The sequence below is a fragment of the Linderina pennispora genome, assembly GCF_002104995.1.
Source record: "Linderina pennispora strain ATCC 12442 chromosome Unknown DL89scaffold_7, whole genome shotgun sequence".
NCBI lineage: Eukaryota > Fungi > Kickxellomycota > Kickxellomycetes > Kickxellales > Kickxellaceae > Linderina > Linderina pennispora.
The window spans coordinates 258424-277147 of NW_024468255.1; the positions used below are offsets into that span (position 1 = coordinate 258424).

An 18724-nucleotide genomic window follows, 5' to 3' on the forward strand; every position below is an offset into this window, starting at 1 on the left:
TGGCTGGCTTCACTAGCAATCGATATTGTCAATGCCTTTGGTGGCGATGTCCTCTCTTTGCCAATAGACCTGGTGGCTGCCCGCAAGTCAATCTCTATTTGATTTACTTGTCACTTAGCCATTGTTCAGTTGAATTTCTGCGTGCTCAGGCGAAAATACCATTGAGAGCGCCTCTCCCGCATACCTGGCTTATTTTGCCTACATATACATGTCCACCACTTGGTCTCCATTCAATTAAGGCCATCACCGTATCTACTGCTCTATCGCATATTTATTGGCTACCTGCTATCTTCAACTTGTTCTTCACCGCACTGTCACACCCTGCTTACATTTTGCTACATATTGGTCTATCCATATAATGGCTTTGCTAGAACTGAAAACTAGAGGCTGCGTCTGCGCTACCATTGATGTTCCTGCTGAAGTTAAGATACATCTTGATTCCGTTGCAAATGAATTTACCGAGCGTCACTCACAGCAGCAATCTGCGCCACCGACACCAATTGAGCTTGTCGCACAATTCCTCGAGTTCTGTGCCACACGCATCCCTGAACCCCCAGCTACCGCTCTTCTTGCAGCATTTACCGAGCAGTTCTTGGGTGGAAAAGATGTCCATGTGGCCGTCGCCGATTTGGGGCTATCCGCAGAGCAATCACATGCAATCATACGTGCCTACCATGCAGCCGCTCCTGCGTACCCCCCCGTCACACGTCCAGCACTGTTTTCTGATCCGAAAATCAAACTGCTGGCGATCTTTGGCGGTCAAATAGCTACCAAGGCATACATGGACGAGGCGCAACAGGTATTCGACATGTACCGCCCGATTGTCTATTGTTTTGTCCAGGAAATGTCAGGGTTCCTTGCCTCAGCATCATCTGATCCCGAATTCAGTAGATGGTACAAATATGGACTCGATCCACTTTCGTGGCTCACACGCCCAGAAACCATGCCCGGCATCCAGTACATGCTCTCTAGCCCGGTGAGTATCCCGATGGTTGGGCTGATCCAGATGATGCAGTTGCTTGTCGCCTACAAAACCCTCAGGATGACACCTGGGGAATTTGCCAAATCATTTTCAGCTGCAGCTGGCCACAGCCAAGGCATATCCACGGCTGCTGTGATGGCTGCATCACAAACTGACGGCCAGTATTCCAAAAACTGCATGTCGGTGCTGGGGTTGCTAGTTCTGTGTGCAACATATGCAGATTTGTATGTGCCATCCTTGCCGATCGGCAAAAGACTCGTTCAAGATGCCATAGATCATGAGAACAGCAAGCCAACCCAAATGGTGTCGGTTGGAAAGCTAACAAAGTGCAAGCTGTCACAGCTCATCAACGATTTTAATTTGACAGTCTGTACGCCAAAAGACAAGGTGTATTTGTCATTGCAAAACACTGCTACCAGCCATGTTGTCTCTGGCCAAATACCAAGCATAGTTAGATTTGTGCGAATGCTGCGAGCCCAGTGTGCGTCCTCACATACTGACCAGTCACAGGTGCCATTTGCTAAGCGGAAGCCAGTGGCAGATATCAGCTATCTGGCAATTGACTCTCCCTATCACTGCCAGATCCTTGAGTCAATTACCGACATACAGTATGCATATGCGGAAAAAGCTGGATGGCTGCTCACTGCGCAGGACCTACAGATCCCTGTCCGGGCTGGTGATGATGGTCATGACATCTGTTGTGAGCAGAATCTGACAAAATACCTGCTAAAGTCGATGTGCGTTTTGCCCGTTAACTGGGCTACAGCAACTGCCCATCCTGGAACAACACATATAATAGATTTTGGACCAGGTGGGCTCCGTGGATTTGGATCAATGACATCCACAAACACGGAAGGAAACGGGATCCCGGTAATATGTTTTGGTGCACTAACCAAGGGAAGCTCATATCTAGGCGTAAAGTCCGACATGTACCAGCCCGCTCTAAAATCATTCAGCTTGCGAAGCTGGGTATCTGAATTCTCTCCAACGCTGATCCGTACCGCCTATGATGGCCGACTGCATATATCCACACGCATGAGCAGACTGCTAGGAAAGCCACCTATAATGGTTGCTGGGATGACGCCTACCTCTGCTAACTCCCAGTTTGTTTCCGCTGTTATCAACGCCGGCTATCATGTGGAACTGGCAGGCGGGGGCCACATCAACGAAGAATCATTAGTAGCCACGATAGATCAGATCATCAACACTATCACTCCTGGCGAAGCAATCTCACTGAACTGCATCTATATCAACCCATCGCAGTGGCAGTTCCAATACCAAGCAGTTCAAATGCTGCGCAGGCGCGGATACCCGATTGACAGCCTTTGTATTGGTGCTGGTGTCCCGTCGCTGGATGTCGCAAACGAAATTATACGAGCCATACGCTCAGCTGGGTTGCGTTTTGTTGCATTCAAACCAAGCTCAGCATATACCATTCGCCAGGTAATTGCCATTTCCAAGGCGAACCCTGGCTTCCCTGTTGCACTGCAGTGGACCGGTGGGCGAGCTGGCGGACACCACTCGTTGGAAGATGTGCACCAGCCTCTTCTAGAGACCTATGCAGAGATTCGACGGCACAGAAACATCGTGCTAATTGTCGGGTCAGGACTGGGCGGTGTTGAAGATACTTTTGCGTTCATTTCAGGCAGCTGGAGCAACAAATTTGGATATAGTAAAATGCCAGTCGACGGGGTTCTGCTTGGCTCACGCATGCTTGTTGCCAAGGAAAGCCTGGCCAGCCCCGGCGCCAAACAGCTGATAATTGATGCAAAAGGTACCCCTGACTCAGAATGGCACCAGTCGCTCAAGTCGTCAGCCGGTGGTGTCATCACTATCAAGTCCGAGTTTGGCGAGTCTATCCACGTTATTGCCAACCGCGCAGCCTTGTTTATTAAGGAGCTTGAGGACACTGTGTTTTCTCTGCCGCGCGAAAAGCAACTGGAAAAGCTGCGCCTAGACAAGGACTATATTATTCGCCGTCTGAATAGCGATATGCACAGACCATGGTTCGGAAAGAAGGCCAGCGGCCAACCTGCCGATATTGAAGAAATGACATACGCTGAAGTCATTGACCGGTTAGTTGAGCTCATGTATGTCCATGACCACTGGATCCACCAGAGCTACAGGAACCTTGTTGGTGAATTCCTGCACCGTATTGAGGAGCGGTTTGCCAATTGCGAGCAGACCCAAGAAATTTACACTTACTCGCTGCTTGACGATCCGCAGGAAATCATCGTTCATATATTCTCACTTTTCCCGCAGGCAAAAACGCAGGTGCTCCATGTGTGTGATACTCAGTTCTTGATGCACTTGTTCCGGAGAAAGGGCCAGAAGCCAGTCCCATTCGTGCCAGTGCTGGATGGGGATTTGGCGTACTGGTGCTTGAAGGATTCGTGCTGGCAGTCGGAGGACCTCGATGCAGTTGTTGATCAGGACCCACAGCGTGTTTTGATTCTTCAGGGCCCAGTCGCTGTAAGGTATTCACAATCAGCCGATGAATCGGTCAAAGATATCCTGGACAGCATATATGATGGGCACATACAGAAGCTACTTCATGATCAATATGGTGGAGATGGCAGGAATGTGCCAGTTGTCGAGTCTATGATCCCGTGTGGGCAATACCAAACATCAGTCCCTGGTGTTTCTACCTCAAAATCAGACACAGAATGGGTGTTTACATTCACTGACACCGAGACTTTGCTGCCTGATAGAGCTGAATGGCTCGAACACCTTGCCGGTCCACATCCAAACTGGCTACGTGCTTTAATCACATCACCGGTTCTTGTTGTAAACAGCATGTTGCATGAGAACTATATTCAGCGTATACTTCAGCCGCGCCCAAGCACTACTACCAAGGTTGGCCTTAGGTCTGGTCACCCAAATTCGCTAGAAGTATTCAGTGCATCTGGGGAATCGGTTATCCACATATCCAAGGATGATCACGACACCATCTATCTCGGTATGCATTTCGTAGCCAGAAATAGGAAAAGTACCCTCGAAACACTATTTTCATACCACCCATCTACGCCCTTTGCGCCCATCAGTCAGACTATGGATGGCCATGATGTCCGGGTCAAGCATTTCTATGCGCAGCTGTGGTTCGATAATCTGAGCACTGAACTCGATACCATCCACTCGTTTAACATCACACACGATCTCGTCATTGACAAGTATGAAGTAACCAAAGAGGATGTGTTACAATTTTGTCAGGCAGTTGAAAATACGTCATCACGATGCATGGGCATTGATGTAGATAATGGCAAAATCCAGGCACCGATGGATTTTATCGGCCGCGCATGCTTTGAAATTACATGCACAGCCATCCTACCCATGTCTATCAGAGGAGATATATTGCAATTGGTGCATTTGTCAAACGGCTTCCGGATACTGGGTGATTCGAAGCCAATAATGGTCGGCGACAAGTTGAGTTGCCGTGCAAAAATAACCGAGATTACAATCGAAGACACTGGGAAGCGAGTTGCAGTTAGCGGCACTGTTTTCCGCGAGTCAAAGCCCATAGCAGGGCTGTCCTTTGCATTCTTTTACCGCGGGACCTTTGAAGATTTTGAAAACACCTTTCGGCTTGTGCAAGAGCCATATTACAAGGTTGATTTGAAAACAGACATTGATGTTGCTGTCCTGCAGTCGAAGGAATGGTTTGTAATGCGCGATTCCATATCGCCAGATACTCTCAAGTCAGGTGCTGTTCTCGGGTTCTGTCTGGAATCCAGATACCAGTTTAAAAACAGAAGTACATACTCACATGTCAAGACCACAGGGGAGGTTTTCATGCAGCTACCGCACAGCAGGTGTAGGCACATAGCCGATGTTGACTTTGAGTGGAACACAAGCTGTAACAACCCAGTAATCGACTACCTGAAAAGAAATGGCAAGGAGGCTGGCTCGCCTATTTATTTTGAGACTGGTGGGTATTCGCTAATCCCTGGCTATGCTGAAACCCACACTGAAGTGATGGCCCCATTGTCAAACAAGGCCTATGCTGAGGCATCTGGTGATTATAATCCTATACACACCAGCCCTTATTTTGCAGACCGTGCTAACCTTCCTGGAACAATTACACACGGGATGTGGACCAGTGCTAATACACGCAGGTTTGTGGAGATTTATGCTGCCGACAGCCATCCAGAAAGGATATTATCATATGACATCAACTTTGTCAATGTCGTCTTGCCCGGGGACATCCTAAAAACCGAACTGTCTCATGTTGGGATGAAAGACGGGAATATGCTAGTGAATATCCAGACATTCAATCAGAACGAGTGTAAAGTACTTGAAGGTACATCGGAAGTGCGCCAACCGCCAACCTGTTATGTATTTACTGGCCAAGGATCCCAACATGTTGGAATGGGTATGGATCTGTATCACAGATCAAAATCAGCGCGCAAAGTCTGGGACCGAGCCGAGAATCACATGCTGAGCACATATGGGATATCCCTACTTCACATTGCAAATGCCAACCCTCTAGATCTGACTGTGAGGTTTGATAGCACTAGGGGAGATATCATACGACAAAACTATATGAGTATGGCGTCTAGATCTCAGAGACACCGTTATCCATCGTCGATCTTCCCAACAGTCCGAGCAGACGCTCAGTCATTCACGTTCACATCCCCAAATGGCCTACTCCATTCAACTCAGTTCACGCAGCCAATTCTGTGTGTTTTTGAGATGGCAGCTATTGCTGACATGCGTGAACAAGGTGTAATTTCCTCTAACGCATGCTATGCTGGCCATTCTTTTGGCGAGTATAGCGCGCTGGCCTCCTTGCCAAATATTTTCTCTGTTGAAGCAGTACTTGATATTGCATTCTATCGTGGATTGTTGATGCAATCTTCCATTGAGCGAGATAGCCAGGACCGTTCTCCATACGGGATGATGGCAGTGAATCCAAGAAAGATACATCCGGACTTTGGTGCAGACCAGCTACTCAAAACAGTTGAGATGGTCTATACTACTGGCAATGGGCTGCTTGAGGTGGTCAACTTTAATGTAGAATCCAAGCAATATGTAGTAGCAGGAGAACGCAGGCTACTTGGAACTCTGAGCAATGTACTAGACAAGCTTGCAATAGAGAATTATGCCAGTCTGACGGATATGGATAGAAAAATAAGAGGCGTAGTGTATGGCGCGTTGGCTGGACAGTCAGGGTCGTTCAAAGACAATTTTGATACCTGTGTATCGAAGGGCATTTCAACAATCCCGCTTGATAACATCGATATTCCATTCCATTCCTCAGTATTGCTGAATAGCGTGAACTCTTATCGCAATATTCTACTTGAGAAACTGCCGATCGAGGCAGTTAGATGCACATCACTCTGCGGAAAGTACATTCCAAATATCACTGGTAAACCATTTAGGGTTAGCCAGTCATACTTTGAGACGTCTTACCAGCTGACAGCATCAACAATTCTCTTAAAAGAGCTACAGAGTTGGAACCCAGAATATGCAAAGAAAGCAGGTGAATCTAGGCGGCTTGCCCGTACTCTCCTTATTGAACTGCTTGCTTATCAATTCGCATTACCTGTCCGCTGGATAGAGACGCAAGACACAGTGTTTACTGAGATAAAGGTAGAAAGGTATATTGAGATCGGCCCCACACCCATTCTATGCGGAATGGCTCGAGACACTCTCCGCATCAAAAGCGGTATACTTGGGGAATCATCCTGGAATAATGAGGTTGATGTACTTTGCTATACCGAAGACCATGATGAGGTATACTACAATCACCGGGATCCAGAGTCCCAGGTAGACACCTCTGCTTGTCTTGTTGAGCCAGAAACTAATGTGGAATCCACAGTAGAAACTTTCACTACCCCCAACATTGGGCCTGTCGCAGATTCATCTACAGCCAGACATCTTATACCAGACATGCCCATAACTTCACTGGAGGTGATACATGCAATCATCTGCCACAAGCTAAAGAGGCAGCTAAGCGAAGTATCGACGGCAAAATCCATCAAGGAGCTGTCAGGCGGAAAGTCAACTTTGCAGAACGAGATCCTAGGAGATTTACAAAAGGAGTTTGGCGATGATATTCCCGACAAAGCAGACGACCTCCCGCTAGCAGAGCTGGCAGATATAGTGTCGTCGTTTTCTCGGAAGCTCGGACCTCATACGCAAACCGTTCTGGGGAAGATGCTAGCGTCAAAATTGCCTGGATCTTACACAGTCTCCAGAATTCGAGATATTCTGAATCAGCAATACGGTTTGGAAGTGTGCCGTCAAGATGGCGTGTTTCTAGTTGCGGTGACAATGGAACCAAAAGAGAGACTAACCAGTGAGAAAGAGGCAAGCGCATGGGTTGACAGAGTATCAAAAGAATATGAAAGGAAAGCTGGAATTTCATATAGCCTGGCTGGTAGCGCTAAAAGTAACGGACCAGGAAGTCCACATACAAAAATCATCATCAATAGTGCCGAGTTTGCAGAGTCAAAGACTGCGCTGAACAAATTAGCCAAATGCCAGATGACTGCCCTTGCAAATTATCTAGGAGTTGACCTACGGGATGGTCAGCGCTACTACGAAGTATCCACCTACCAGAGCACATCTCTTCAAAGGCAAATCAATGACATCGTGAGCGAGCTTGGTGAAGAGTTTATTGGAGGAATCAGGGGAGTATTTGATCGCAAGAAGGCTCGTGTATTTGACTCGTACTGGAACTGGGTGCGCCAAGATACACAGGACCTCCTATGTAAAATCGAAAGAGGATCTTTGGAAGTAATCAGTACTGAGATTGAGCAGCAGATATTGGATTTGGCTAACAGAGCAACACCAAGCACGATTAATATGCTGCACAACTGGCTTTCTGGGCCAGTTTCAACAGCAATAAGAGCCAAGCAACCCAAGCTCATTAAAATGCTACTCCAAATATGCAAGTCAGCAATTGGAAAGCAGCCATTATACAGGAATGTGCTGGCTCAAACTAGCCCGCATGTCACAGTTTCCAGAGTAGGCAACCTGAAATATAAGGAAATCCTGCGGCTGAATCAACCTTCATTCAAGGAGTATATCCAGAACATGAAGGTTGGTGTCGGCGATGGAGTTCCTGCTATATACATAAAGGCCCGTGTGTCTTCAAGAGAACAGCAGCTGGATTGGAAGCAAACAAACGAGTATTTCAATGTACTCTCTAGTATTGTCGACTATGGAATCACTTTTACTGGGAAAAAAGCACTGGTCACTGGCTGCAGCCAGGGCTCAATTGGTGCTGAGGTTATTCGTGGGCTGCTTGCCGGGGGCGCTCAAATCGTGGCTACTACCTCAAGCTACAGTCAAGAGACAATACTCCACTTCCAACATCTCTTTCAGAATTTTGGCGCAAAGGGCTCAAAACTAATTGTAGTGCCATTTAATCAAGGCTCTGTGCATGATGTTAGTAGCCTTATTAGCTTCATATATGACAAACCGACTCGTGGAGATGCACTCGGATGGGACCTTGATTATATTCTACCATTTGCCGCCATATCGGAGACTGGTAACGACATAACGAATATCGACTCTCGCTCAGAACTAGCACACCGGGTGATGCTGACAAACCTGCTCCGTCTTCTGGGGGAGGTCAGGTCCCGTAAATCGAGGGGCGGCAAAAATGTTGGCTGCACACAGGTGATATTGCCCATGTCGCCTAACCATGGCGACTTCGCATCAACTGGTTTGTACAGCGAGAGTAAAATCGCGCTAGAGGTATTGTTTACACGCTGGTATTCCGAGTCATGGTCAGGCCAGCTGGCAATCACAGGCGCGGCAATTGGATGGGTTCGTGGTACGGGTCTCATGGATGGGAGCAACCTTGTTGCATACGGCGTCGAAAAGCATGGATTGAGGACATTTACCACACAGGAAATGGCGCTAAACATAATTGGATTGATGCATCCGACATTCACATCCAAGGCTCAGCACGGCCCGGTGTGGGCTGAGCTGTCTGGGGGATTCCACCTTATTCCGATGTTGGAAAAGACCACCGCTGCAATACGTAGCGAATTACGCTTCGTGAGCACCCGAAACAGTGCAATATTTGCAGAGCATGGCCTTGATATATACAGTGTATCTGGACCGCGAGGGAAAATCATCTACACCGAGCCACGCTTTAAACCAAAAGCAAACAGCACCATTGAATTTCCGCACGCAAGGTCGTTTGAGGATCTCCAGCAGATGCATTATCTGCAGGGAATGCTGAATCTGGATAAGGTTGTAGTCATAGCGGGGTATGGCGAGGTTGGCCCCTATGGCAGCTCTGCCTGCCGCTGGGAGATGGAGGCATATGGCGAATTATCGCTCGAAGGCTGCATTGAGTTAGCTTGGATCATGGGTCTCATCAAGCGTGCTGATGGCAAAAACGGCTACTTTGGATGGGTGGATGCTGCATCGGAAAATCCAATTGATGACTATGATATCAAGCCAAAGTACGAAGGCTACATACTAGAGCACACTGGTATTCGACTGATCGAGCCAGAAATGACGCACGGCTATGACCCAAAGAAGAAGCTTGCGATGCGCGAGCTGCATATCGAACATGATCTGGAACCTTTTGTGACGACAGCCGAAGAGGCTGCTGATTTTAAGCGCCAAAATGGCGACAGTGTCGATTCGTGGCTAAACAACGACGGCTCCTGGTCGGTCAGGTTCTTGAAGGGTGCAACGCTGATGGTGCCGAAGGCGATAAACTTTGATCGACATGTAGCAGCCCAGCTACCAACCGGATGGAGCCCCGAAGTCTATGGTATCCCCAAAGATATCATCGACCAGGTCGACCCCATTACATGCCAAGCGATTGTTGCTACGGTGGAGGCACTAATGCGATCAGGCATCACTGACCCCTACGAGCTTTACCAATATATGCACGTATCCCAAGTTGGGAGCTCGGTTGGGTCAGGAATCGGAGGTGCTTGGTCCATGCGTCGAATGTACAAAGACAGACTAGTTGACAAAGAAGTGCAAGGCGATATTGTCCAAGAGTCGCTTATCAACACCGTCAACGCATATCTCAACATGCTCCTACTGTCGTCATCAGGCGCGATAAAGCCAACGGTCGGGGCGTGTGGAACAGCTATTGTCTCGATAGATGTGGCTGTGGATACGATACGGTCTGGAAAGGCGAAAGTGATGCTAGCAGGCGGGTGCGACGATTTCAGCGAGGAGGGCTCGTATGAGTTTGGGCAAATGATGGCAACCAGCAATACGCTAGAGGAATTTGCCCGCGGCCGCACACCCAATGAGATGTCTCGTCCGTGCACATCGACGAGAAGCGGGTTTGTTGAGAGCGGTGGTGCTGGAATCGTTGTGCTCATGTCTGCATCAGCGGCAATTGAAATGGGCGTGCCAGTATACGGAATTGTTGCCATGACGTCAACAGCAACAGATAAAGAAGGTCGCTCTGTTCCCGCACCTGGACAGGGAATATTGACAACTGCTCGTGAGCGGACACTGGTGGCGGTCGATCCGACCCTGGATATAAACTACCGCCGGCAGCAGCTCGACCATCAGCGTGAAACTATTGGCCAGTGGGTTCACGAAAAGCGCAGCTATGTCAAGAAAACATTCCAGGATCAAGCCCTGCAAGAGCACTTGAGCCTGATCGATATCGAGGCCAAAAGGCTGCTCAAGAGCGCCCAAGACACTTGGTCAATGGATATTTGGAGAGACAGTCCATACGTTTCGCCGCTAAGAGCCAGTCTCGCAACCTGGGGCCTGACAATAGACGATATTGGTGTGGCTTCTTTCCATGGCACATCAACCAAGGCGAATGACCTCAACGAATCGCGGGTACTGAACCGACAATTGCAGCATCTTGGACGTGGGAAGGGGAATGTGCTGCCGATTGTGTGCCAAAAGTGGCTTACAGGACACCCCAAAGGCGCAGCGGCTGCTTGGATGCTGAATGGTGCTGTCCAGAGCCTTCGCACAGGCATAATTCCAGGAAACAGAAACGCAGACAACATCGACGCTGAATTGGAGGAGTTTGAGCACTTGCTGTACCCCTCAAGAACGATTTGTACAAGTGGGATAAAAGCCTGCATGTTGAAGTCGTTTGGGTTTGGCCAGGTTGGCGGAGAGATTGTTGTTGTGCATCCCGACTATATCCTGGCAGTGCTGTCTAAGGACGAGCTGGATGCTTACCAAGAAAAGGTGGGTGCTCGCAAGGTAAAAGCCATACGCCATCACCGTGAGATTATGTCAGGTTTTCGGCCATATGTCAAGGTGAAGACACACCCTCCATACAGCCCACACCAGGAGGTGGAACTCTACCTCGACCCGCTTGCACGAGCGACTTCTGACCTGCCACACTCAGTGGCAGAGTATCGTATCAATGCCACTCAGTAATCGCGGAACATGCCAGCAGCCACCATTAGACACATGTAGCTTGGGTGCACTTATAGTTATTGCTTTAATATATAAATGATGCAGTATAGCCACTGACGGCTACACAGGGTGAGGGTAAAGGGGAAATGAGAAGTGGGAAATGCGGAGATGTGAATAAAGCTAGATTTCCTGCTTGTCAACGACATTGACCGTGCCAGTCTTGGCATCATACGCCAGCTTGAAGTCCCTGTTGTTGTGCTGCTGGACATAGTCGCTCAGCTGGTTAGTTGCGCATGCAAAGCTCTCAGCCACGTAATAAGTTGTGTTAATGTCAACTATACTGTGCTCGAGAGTGGCAGCATCAAGAGGGTCGAATGGCCTTTTCTCAGACCTATCAGAGAACGCGTTCTCAAGCTCAGTGTAAGAGCTAAGAAGGCCAGCGCCGTATGCACGAATCCCCTTCCCCGACTCCTTGCATAGACCAAACTCGATTGTGTACCAGAAAATATTCCCCAGCTTGACAATGTCCTCATCCGATGCACCAAGCGAGGCGAGGCCAATTTCCTGTGCGAGCTGGGCAAAGTCGGGGTCAGCAAACATTGGAGCATGGCCCAGAAGCTCGTGGCAGACATCGGGCTCTGGAGTGAAAAACACGTTCGAGTGGTGGCGGATATACTGTGTGCAGTAAAAGACACGGAATGCAAGACTGTTCATAAAGTCCCTGGACGTAAGCAGCCCGGTTACAGGACGCAGGGAGAATCCCGAGCGAGAACGCAGGAAGTTGGACACGTCCTCAAGCTGCGGCACATCGTCTGCCGTAAACAGCCCCTCCTCTTCGAGAACCTTAAAGGCGTCCTGGTACTCGGTGCAGGCGTAATCCTCATGCATCCCCTTCATCCGACAAAAAAGCGCCTTCCAGGTAGCCCGCTCGTTATCGTTGTACTCGATATACGGAATCGTCTGGCCCGTTCTGTACATGCTGGCAATCTTGGCGATCTCGTTGCGGCGGCGGCGATACTCGGGGTCGTTCGCGCCGACATAATCTGACTCTAGCTCCTCCCCGAACTGCAGCACAGCTACAGAGTGGGAATCCAGGTCAGCAGTGCACCTGGGGAACCACGGGATAGCGCTTGGCGGATGTGTCTTTGTAGCAGACATCATGGCTAGTTGTTGGAAAAGTAGATTTGGGTTGGACCTGGTGGAAAAAGTAGGGAGGTTTCTCTGCTATCGAGTCGGGGGTGGGGTTTTATGCCTTTGCTTTGAAGCTGTTGCTCATTTTGTTCCTGGTTTTCAACACTTGGAGGCGTGCGAAGGCGAGGGCTGCTGCTGTCATAGGCTGTCTGCCGTGTCTGGTATTGTAGGGGCTGAATGGCAAAGGGTGTGAAGGCGGTCTCCAATTGTCCCTCATAATGCTCAATGTGGTGGTCATATTTTATTTGAGTATGTCCGCCCAAACAAGTGCCAGTAATTCAATCTATGTAGCACTATCATAAACTGACCACATATACGGCTATAACATGTGCAGATATACGGCAGCCAGGCGGCATCAGCATGATCAATTAGTGGCGGCAACTAGGGCTTGATTCGGGTATTTATTCAGCAGCAAATATAAGCATTGAAAGAGCAGTCTTACAAGTGCTCCAAGGCGCTAGTCAATAGCTGCATTTCGTTTCGGATAGTCCGGGCAAAGTGCTGCACGGTGTCCCTGCTGTTGAGAACCTCCACAGACTGCGTGTAGGGATTGTAGCGCAGCTGGAAGGGACGGCGCATCTGCTTGTTGAACTCGCGCAGCTTGTTTGTAGCGTCGTGGAAGCTGTCTGCCACAAAGTACACCGGCTGGAACTCCGTAATTGGGTACTTCTGGATGGCTGTCTGGGAAGGGTCAAAGCCGCGCTTCTCGGGCTTGTCCGTGAGCGCGTATTCGAGCTCGCCAAACGAGCTCAGCAGGCCAGCGCCATAGGCACGCACGTTGTCGCCTTCCTTGCATAGCCCAAACTCTGCGGTGAACCAGAAGATGGTGGCCAGCTTCTCGATGTCCTCATCAGAGGCGCCAAGCGACGCCAGACCAATCTCCTGGGCCAGCTCGGCAAAGTTCGGGTCGGCAAACAGCGGGACGTGGCCAAGCAGCTCGTGGCAGCAGTCGGGCTCGGGAGTGTAGTAGGGATCGGAGTGGTGGCGGATGTACTGGGTGGAGTGGAAGACGCGGAAGGCAAGGCTGTTGAGGAAGTCTCTGGGCGTGAGAAGACCCATGACGGGGCGCAGAGTGAATCCAGTGCAGTCCTTCAGGAAGCGCGAGATGTCCTCGATCTGCGGGATGTCGTCGGGGCCGTAACCGCAGTTCTGCTCCAGGAGCGGGAACACATGCAGGAACTCACGGCACGCATACTTGGGATACATGCTGCGCAGCCGCGTGTACACCTGCCTCCAGGTTTCCTTCTCCTGCTCCGTATACTCGATGCGAGGCAGCGGCTGCCCAGTGCGGTACTCCTTCGCCTTGTTGACGATCTCGAGGCGGCGGGCACGGTACACGGGGTCGCTAGCGCCAGGGTGATCGGACGACAGCTCCTCGCCCATCTCCAGGACCTTCTCAGCAAAGGTGTCCAGATCGGATACCTTGCGCGGGAACCAGGGGACAGCATCGGGGCTCTTGTCCGAGGAGCCGCCGACCACATCATCGAGGTTGCTGATGGCGCTGACGTCCTTGACGACGCTGACAGCCTTGATTGCCTCGATGACCTTCTGGACAACCTCCTTGGTGTTGGCATCGATGTCGATGAAGAAGTCGTAGCCGGCGGTGATCGAGCGGCTGGGGCGAGACTCGATGCGGGTCATCGAGACATCGACCTTCTTCAGCGCGCGCAGGCACTCGTCCAGGGCTCCGACCTGGTCTTGGATGGTGAAGAGGATGGTCGTGCGCTGCTCGCGGTTGCCGCTGGCATCGTAGTGCGTGCCAGGCTCGTTGGGGGTGGTGCGCATCATAGTTGCGGGTGGAATCAGATTGCGTTCAGCTGAAAGGCGTAGGTGGCGGGGGTTTGCTAAAGTGCCTCGGGGCGTGGAGAGTGAAAAAAATTCTGGGGGAGAACAAAAGGCGTGGGAAGCGCGGGTCAAGGGTGCGTTTTTATGTCTGCACTCCACCTGGCCAGAATCGGCGGCAAAGCGGCGTACTGCTTTACATGATCCACACGTGGGAACAGAATTGCAGAAAACGAATTCCGGCAGACGACGCCCTGATCCGTAGCGCTAGGCTCCCGGCAACAAATGTGCATTGCTGAATGTCCACGTGATGGCTACGTGAGAAAACGAAAGATCCTAATTGCCGCCTGGGCCCTTGGCCCGCCGCTGGCGCAGCTTCTGTGACTTCTTCACCACCGAGCGGTGCTGCGACTTGTACTCCTTGGTCAGATCCGCGCGCTGTGCATCGAGCTGCGCGTCGAGCTCCTCCTCGGTCTGCTGCCGCTGGAACACAGGCTCGGGTTGCTTGAACGCGGGCGCATCGATGTCAGCGAAGAACATGGGCAGGCGGTTCGCGTTCAGGTTACGCATTGCCGGCCCATCCAGAGTCGCTCCGCCTGTGACGGGCGCCTGCTCATCAACCGTCCTGGCAATTGCCGAGGGCTCGTCCGCCTCCAGCCCCAGAGCCTCGGTGAACTTGAAGCCACTGCCTGAAGATGACCCAAACAGGCCGCTGCCACTGTTACCCGTGCTTCCGGACTCGTTGCCAAACAGACTCTTCAGCTCATTCTTTCCTGCGAGTGTGTCCTCATCGACGTCCATTGCTGAATCGCCTTTCGGCTGTTGATCGGCATCCTCATCCTCATCATCGCTGCTAGAGTCTGAGTCGCTGCTAGAGTCTGAGTCGCTGCTGGAGTTGGAGTCGGTTTTCTTGGATAGATCATCATCTGATCCATCATCTGATCCATCATCTGATCCATCGCTGGAGCTATTACTGGAGCTGGAGCTATTACTGGAGCTGGAGCTGGAGCCTGATGCCGAGTCAGAATTCGAATCAGAGCTGTCGTTGCTCCCGCTGCTGCTCTCCTTTGATTTGGACTGTTTGCTCGACTTGGTACCAGAGCCATCCTCAGGACTCGCCGTTTCTCTAGCCTCCAAGTCGCCCTCGCTGTTACCCTCGTCCTTGTCTCCATATACACCCTTAAGATCATCTGCAAAGTCCTCGAACAAAACCGCCTTGTCTGCAGAATACGTCGAATGGGCTTTCATCGTCTCGTAGTCGCTTTCATCACTCTCGTCGTCAAAACTGGCAGCAGGTGCAGGTGTAGCGATCTCAACAGTGTTGTCTGTGGCAGGGGCTGTGGAAATCTCGGCGACATCACCCAGGATCTGGTTCAGCACGTTTGATGTGCGTTCACGCTCCTTCGCAATCTCAACCTCCTCCTCAGTCAAGCCTGGATACATCGGATCAAAGTCTTTGACAGGCGCCAAAGCCATATCGTCGTCGTCGCCATTCCTCTTCTTAGACCCCTTGTCTGATAACGGCGGCAAGCTCTCCAGCGCCGGCCGCTTAGCGATTTTCTCCAGCATCTTCTCCTTGAGCTCAATAACCGACTGCGGCAGCTGGCGCGCACGCTCCTGATCTGCCAATGCGGCACCCTCGTTGTACTCCCACTCGAGATGCTCCGAGTCCTTCGGCCGGACCGACCCAAACAGCTTCTCAAAGCTATCCTTGTAGTGGTTCGGATCGTACACAAAGTTCGAGCCATCGAGTTTTGTTAGCCGCACCTTGAGCACAGGGCGGCCGTAGCGGCCCTTAGTCCAACCGCTAAACCGATCCATGTTCTTCGCCGTCACCAGACTCATGTCCTTGGCCATGCCTGCCTCCTTCAGGACCTTGCGCTTCTTCTTTTTCTTCGTCTCCGCACCGTCAGCCTCCTCTTCGTCGCTGCTGCCGTCCTTGGGCGGCTCTTTGGCCTCAGCCCACTCACGCTTCAGCTTGGCCATGTAATCCTCTTTAGCCTCTTCGACACGCAGCTTGCCGCCCTTCCACTTTGCGCCAGTATAGATGCTCAGACACCGGCGCCACTGTGAGGGCTTGATTGACAGGTTGACGTAGCTGAACCCGCGAGTCGCCTGCCCGTCGGCTGTCTTGGGCAGTTCGACTGACGACACTTGGCCGAAGGGCTTGAATCGGCCAGTGATATCAGCCTCCGTCACCGGCATTGTAAACCCGCCGACATATATTCTCTTTGCAACTTCTGTGTCTGCCATTTAAGAGAGATTTCAGCACGAATGTGAGGTGAAGGTGAAGGTGAAAGTGAAGGCAAAAAAGCCTTCGATTTCTCGGGATTTTCTTTTAAAAAAGTTTGATCGAATCACATAATCGTGGATCTCGAAACGCATGTCAATAGCATCCGCATCACAAGGTTTGCAAGCCAGCAAGGCAACTGGTGCTCTACAGTGACTCTGAAACCTGTTCAAATTGCCATTGCTAGCCGTGGTGATTATAGAATAGGCGCCTTTGTATCCCTTATTCTTATCTGAAATCAGTATGGCCTATGCAATGCTGCACTGAGGTATCTATATGTAAAACTTTATACTCTAAAAATACCTATCTGTCAGTCAGACCATTTTAAATTGGTTAAGGGGACTCATGCTCCTCAGAACTTCACCACAGGGATGTGTGATTTGCTTTAGAAGCACACAGTACTTTGTTGCCTCATTCAAGCATGGTCTTTCACACACAAACACGTTCATTTTTCATATCTATATCTGTTAGGCAATGCAAGGGAGTAACAACCGGGTTATGTTACACGTGAGTATCCATAATCCACCGAAATCAGCACAATAAAATTTGGTTTAAAGTGTATATGGGGGAATTATCCGCAACCGCAACATGTCTCCCTCTTTCGGCTTGCAATTAATATACAAATTCAGAATATGAGTAACCGCCAGGAGAGAGTACATTTTGGCACACTCGAGCGGGATGCTGTCGGTTATGCAAAGCGCAAGCGTGAGGAGGAACAGCAAGAAACTCAAGAAGCCGGCACATCGCGTATATCCAACATTGACCTTGACATGATTGAAGAGGTGGTCGACGAGGCAGAAGATGCGGAATTGCGTTCAGAAACACTGGAGAGTCGGCGCATGGCCATGCAGGAGTTTGAGCGCAAGCGTATAGCACGGGCGATTGCGGTACCTACCGACGACGAAAAAGTAAAGCTTGCCCTGCGCAAACACGGGCATCCAATCTGTTTGTTTGGCGAGGATGCAGGTGACCGGCGGTCGCGGCTGCGGTACATCTTGTCAAAAATTGCCATGGAGGGTGGCCAGATCGATGAGCAGGCAGATAAGGAAAAAGGCGGTACTGGGAGCGACGATGAAGACGAGGAGTTTTTCACCGAGGGGTCTCAAGAGCTGCTGAAAGCACGCAGAGACATTGCAGGGTTCTCACTAGGCCAAGCACAGAAGCGTATTGAGCGACAGGGTGAGGAGTTCAAGGTGCCACTGGTAGAGGTGAGGCAGAGGCGGCAAGAGTTGGTTGCGAAGCTGAAGAATTATGCAAACATGGGATCGCAGGTGGGTGATGACCGGCCACTATCGCGAGGCATTTTCTCGCCTGACTCGCAGCACTTATTGACAGCCTCGTGGACTGGTCACATCAAGCTCTGGAGTATCCCGGACTGCCAGCCCATCCGCACTTATCGCGGGCACACCGATCGGGTTGGTGGTCTGTCATTCCATCCTCAGGCTGGATCACAGGGCGAAGAGACGGCTGATTTTGCCAGTGGTGCAGCAGACAGTCAGATCCTCCTGTGGTCGATGGGCAAGGAGGCGCCGGTAGGCAAGCTGGAGGGCCATGCCAGCCGTGTCGTGCATGTGCATCACCACCCATGTGGCAAATACTTGGGCAGCGCCAGCTATGATGGGTCATGGCGACTGTGGGATCTCACGACACAAACAGAGCTGCTGCTACAAGAGGGACATTCACGCGAGCTGTTTGCACTGAGGTTCCAGTGCGATGGCTCTCTGGCAGCTACAGGCGGTCTGGACGGGATCGGGCGGGTGTGGGACCTGCGGTCTGGCCGGTCGATTATGAGCCTGCAGGGCCACGCCAAAGAGATCTTTGGCATAGACTGGTCGCCGAATGGGTTCCAGGTGGCCACAGGCAGCGCCGACAATACGGTCAAGATTTTCGATCTGCGACGGATCGCGCAGGTACACGAGATTCCCGCACACCGGTCTATTGTGACGGATGTGCGATTTTCGGTGCACGATGGGGGCAGTATCTAGCGACGTCGTCAAATGACGGGCTGGTGAATGTATGGACGGCGGGCGACTGGCGGCTGCAAAAGTCGCTGGCAGGACATTCAGGCAAGGTTATGAGCGTGGACATTTCCAGTGACGGCAGCTGCATGGCCTCGACCGGATACGACTGCACGCTCAAGCTGTGGATGGAGTGATCAT

The 18724-nt window shown here is 50.9% G+C and overlaps 5 protein-coding genes across 5 annotated transcripts; 2 read left to right on the forward strand and 3 right to left on the reverse strand.

The window, feature by feature from the left end:
* The first annotated feature begins 274 nt into the window (after nucleotides 1–274).
* On the forward strand, nucleotides 275–11520 carry DL89DRAFT_316851 (uncharacterized protein). The gene has a single exon (XM_040891076.1). The coding sequence runs from the start codon at nucleotides 359–361 to the stop codon at nucleotides 11321–11323; it is 10965 nt and encodes a 3654-aa protein (XP_040743158.1). The 5' UTR covers nucleotides 275–358; the 3' UTR covers nucleotides 11324–11520.
* DL89DRAFT_161310 (tetrameric phenylalanine hydroxylase) lies at nucleotides 11404–12697 on the reverse strand. The gene has a single exon (XM_040883667.1). It carries the CDS (start codon nucleotides 12461–12463, stop codon nucleotides 11483–11485), a length of 981 nt encoding a protein of 326 aa, XP_040743159.1. The 5' UTR covers nucleotides 12464–12697; the 3' UTR covers nucleotides 11404–11482.
* Nucleotides 12698–14446, reverse strand: DL89DRAFT_161305 (tyrosine 3-monooxygenase). The gene has a single exon (XM_040883666.1). The coding sequence runs from the start codon at nucleotides 14279–14281 to the stop codon at nucleotides 12932–12934; it is 1350 nt and encodes a 449-aa protein (XP_040743160.1). The 5' UTR covers nucleotides 14282–14446; the 3' UTR covers nucleotides 12698–12931.
* Nucleotides 14447–16243: 1797 nt separating this feature from the next.
* On the reverse strand, nucleotides 16244–16528 carry DL89DRAFT_223984 (uncharacterized protein; the record flags this gene model as incomplete). The annotated part of the gene is made up of 1 exon (XM_040884669.1): nucleotides 16244–16528. A coding segment is annotated over one exon (285 nt), but the record flags the coding sequence as incomplete, so codon positions are not given.
* A 204-nt stretch (nucleotides 16529–16732) lies between these two features.
* DL89DRAFT_161365 (WD40 repeat-like protein) lies at nucleotides 16733–18713 on the forward strand. Its single transcript, XM_040883668.1, has 3 exons — nucleotides 16733–16833; nucleotides 17037–17072; nucleotides 17195–18713. Exons 1-3 carry the CDS (start codon nucleotides 16816–16818, stop codon nucleotides 18548–18550), a joined length of 1410 nt encoding a protein of 469 aa, XP_040743162.1. The 5' UTR covers nucleotides 16733–16815; the 3' UTR covers nucleotides 18551–18713.
* The last annotated feature ends 11 nt before the right edge of the window (nucleotides 18714–18724 follow it).

Excerpts from the sequence above, each read along its gene's own strand:
- DL89DRAFT_316851 (XM_040891076.1), top strand. The coding sequence starts at position 359 with ATGGCTTTGCTAGAACTGAAAACTAGAGGCTGCGTCTGCGCTACCATT.
- DL89DRAFT_161310 (XM_040883667.1), bottom strand. The coding sequence starts at position 12,463 with ATGATGTCTGCTACAAAGACACATCCGCCAAGCGCTATCCCGTGGTTC.
- DL89DRAFT_161305 (XM_040883666.1), bottom strand. The coding sequence starts at position 14,281 with ATGATGCGCACCACCCCCAACGAGCCTGGCACGCACTACGATGCCAGC.
- DL89DRAFT_161365 (XM_040883668.1), top strand. Across the intron at positions 17,073-17,194 it reads ACAACCGGGTTATGTTACAC|AATATGAGTAACCGCCAGGA; the intron begins GTGAGTATCCAT and ends ATACAAATTCAG.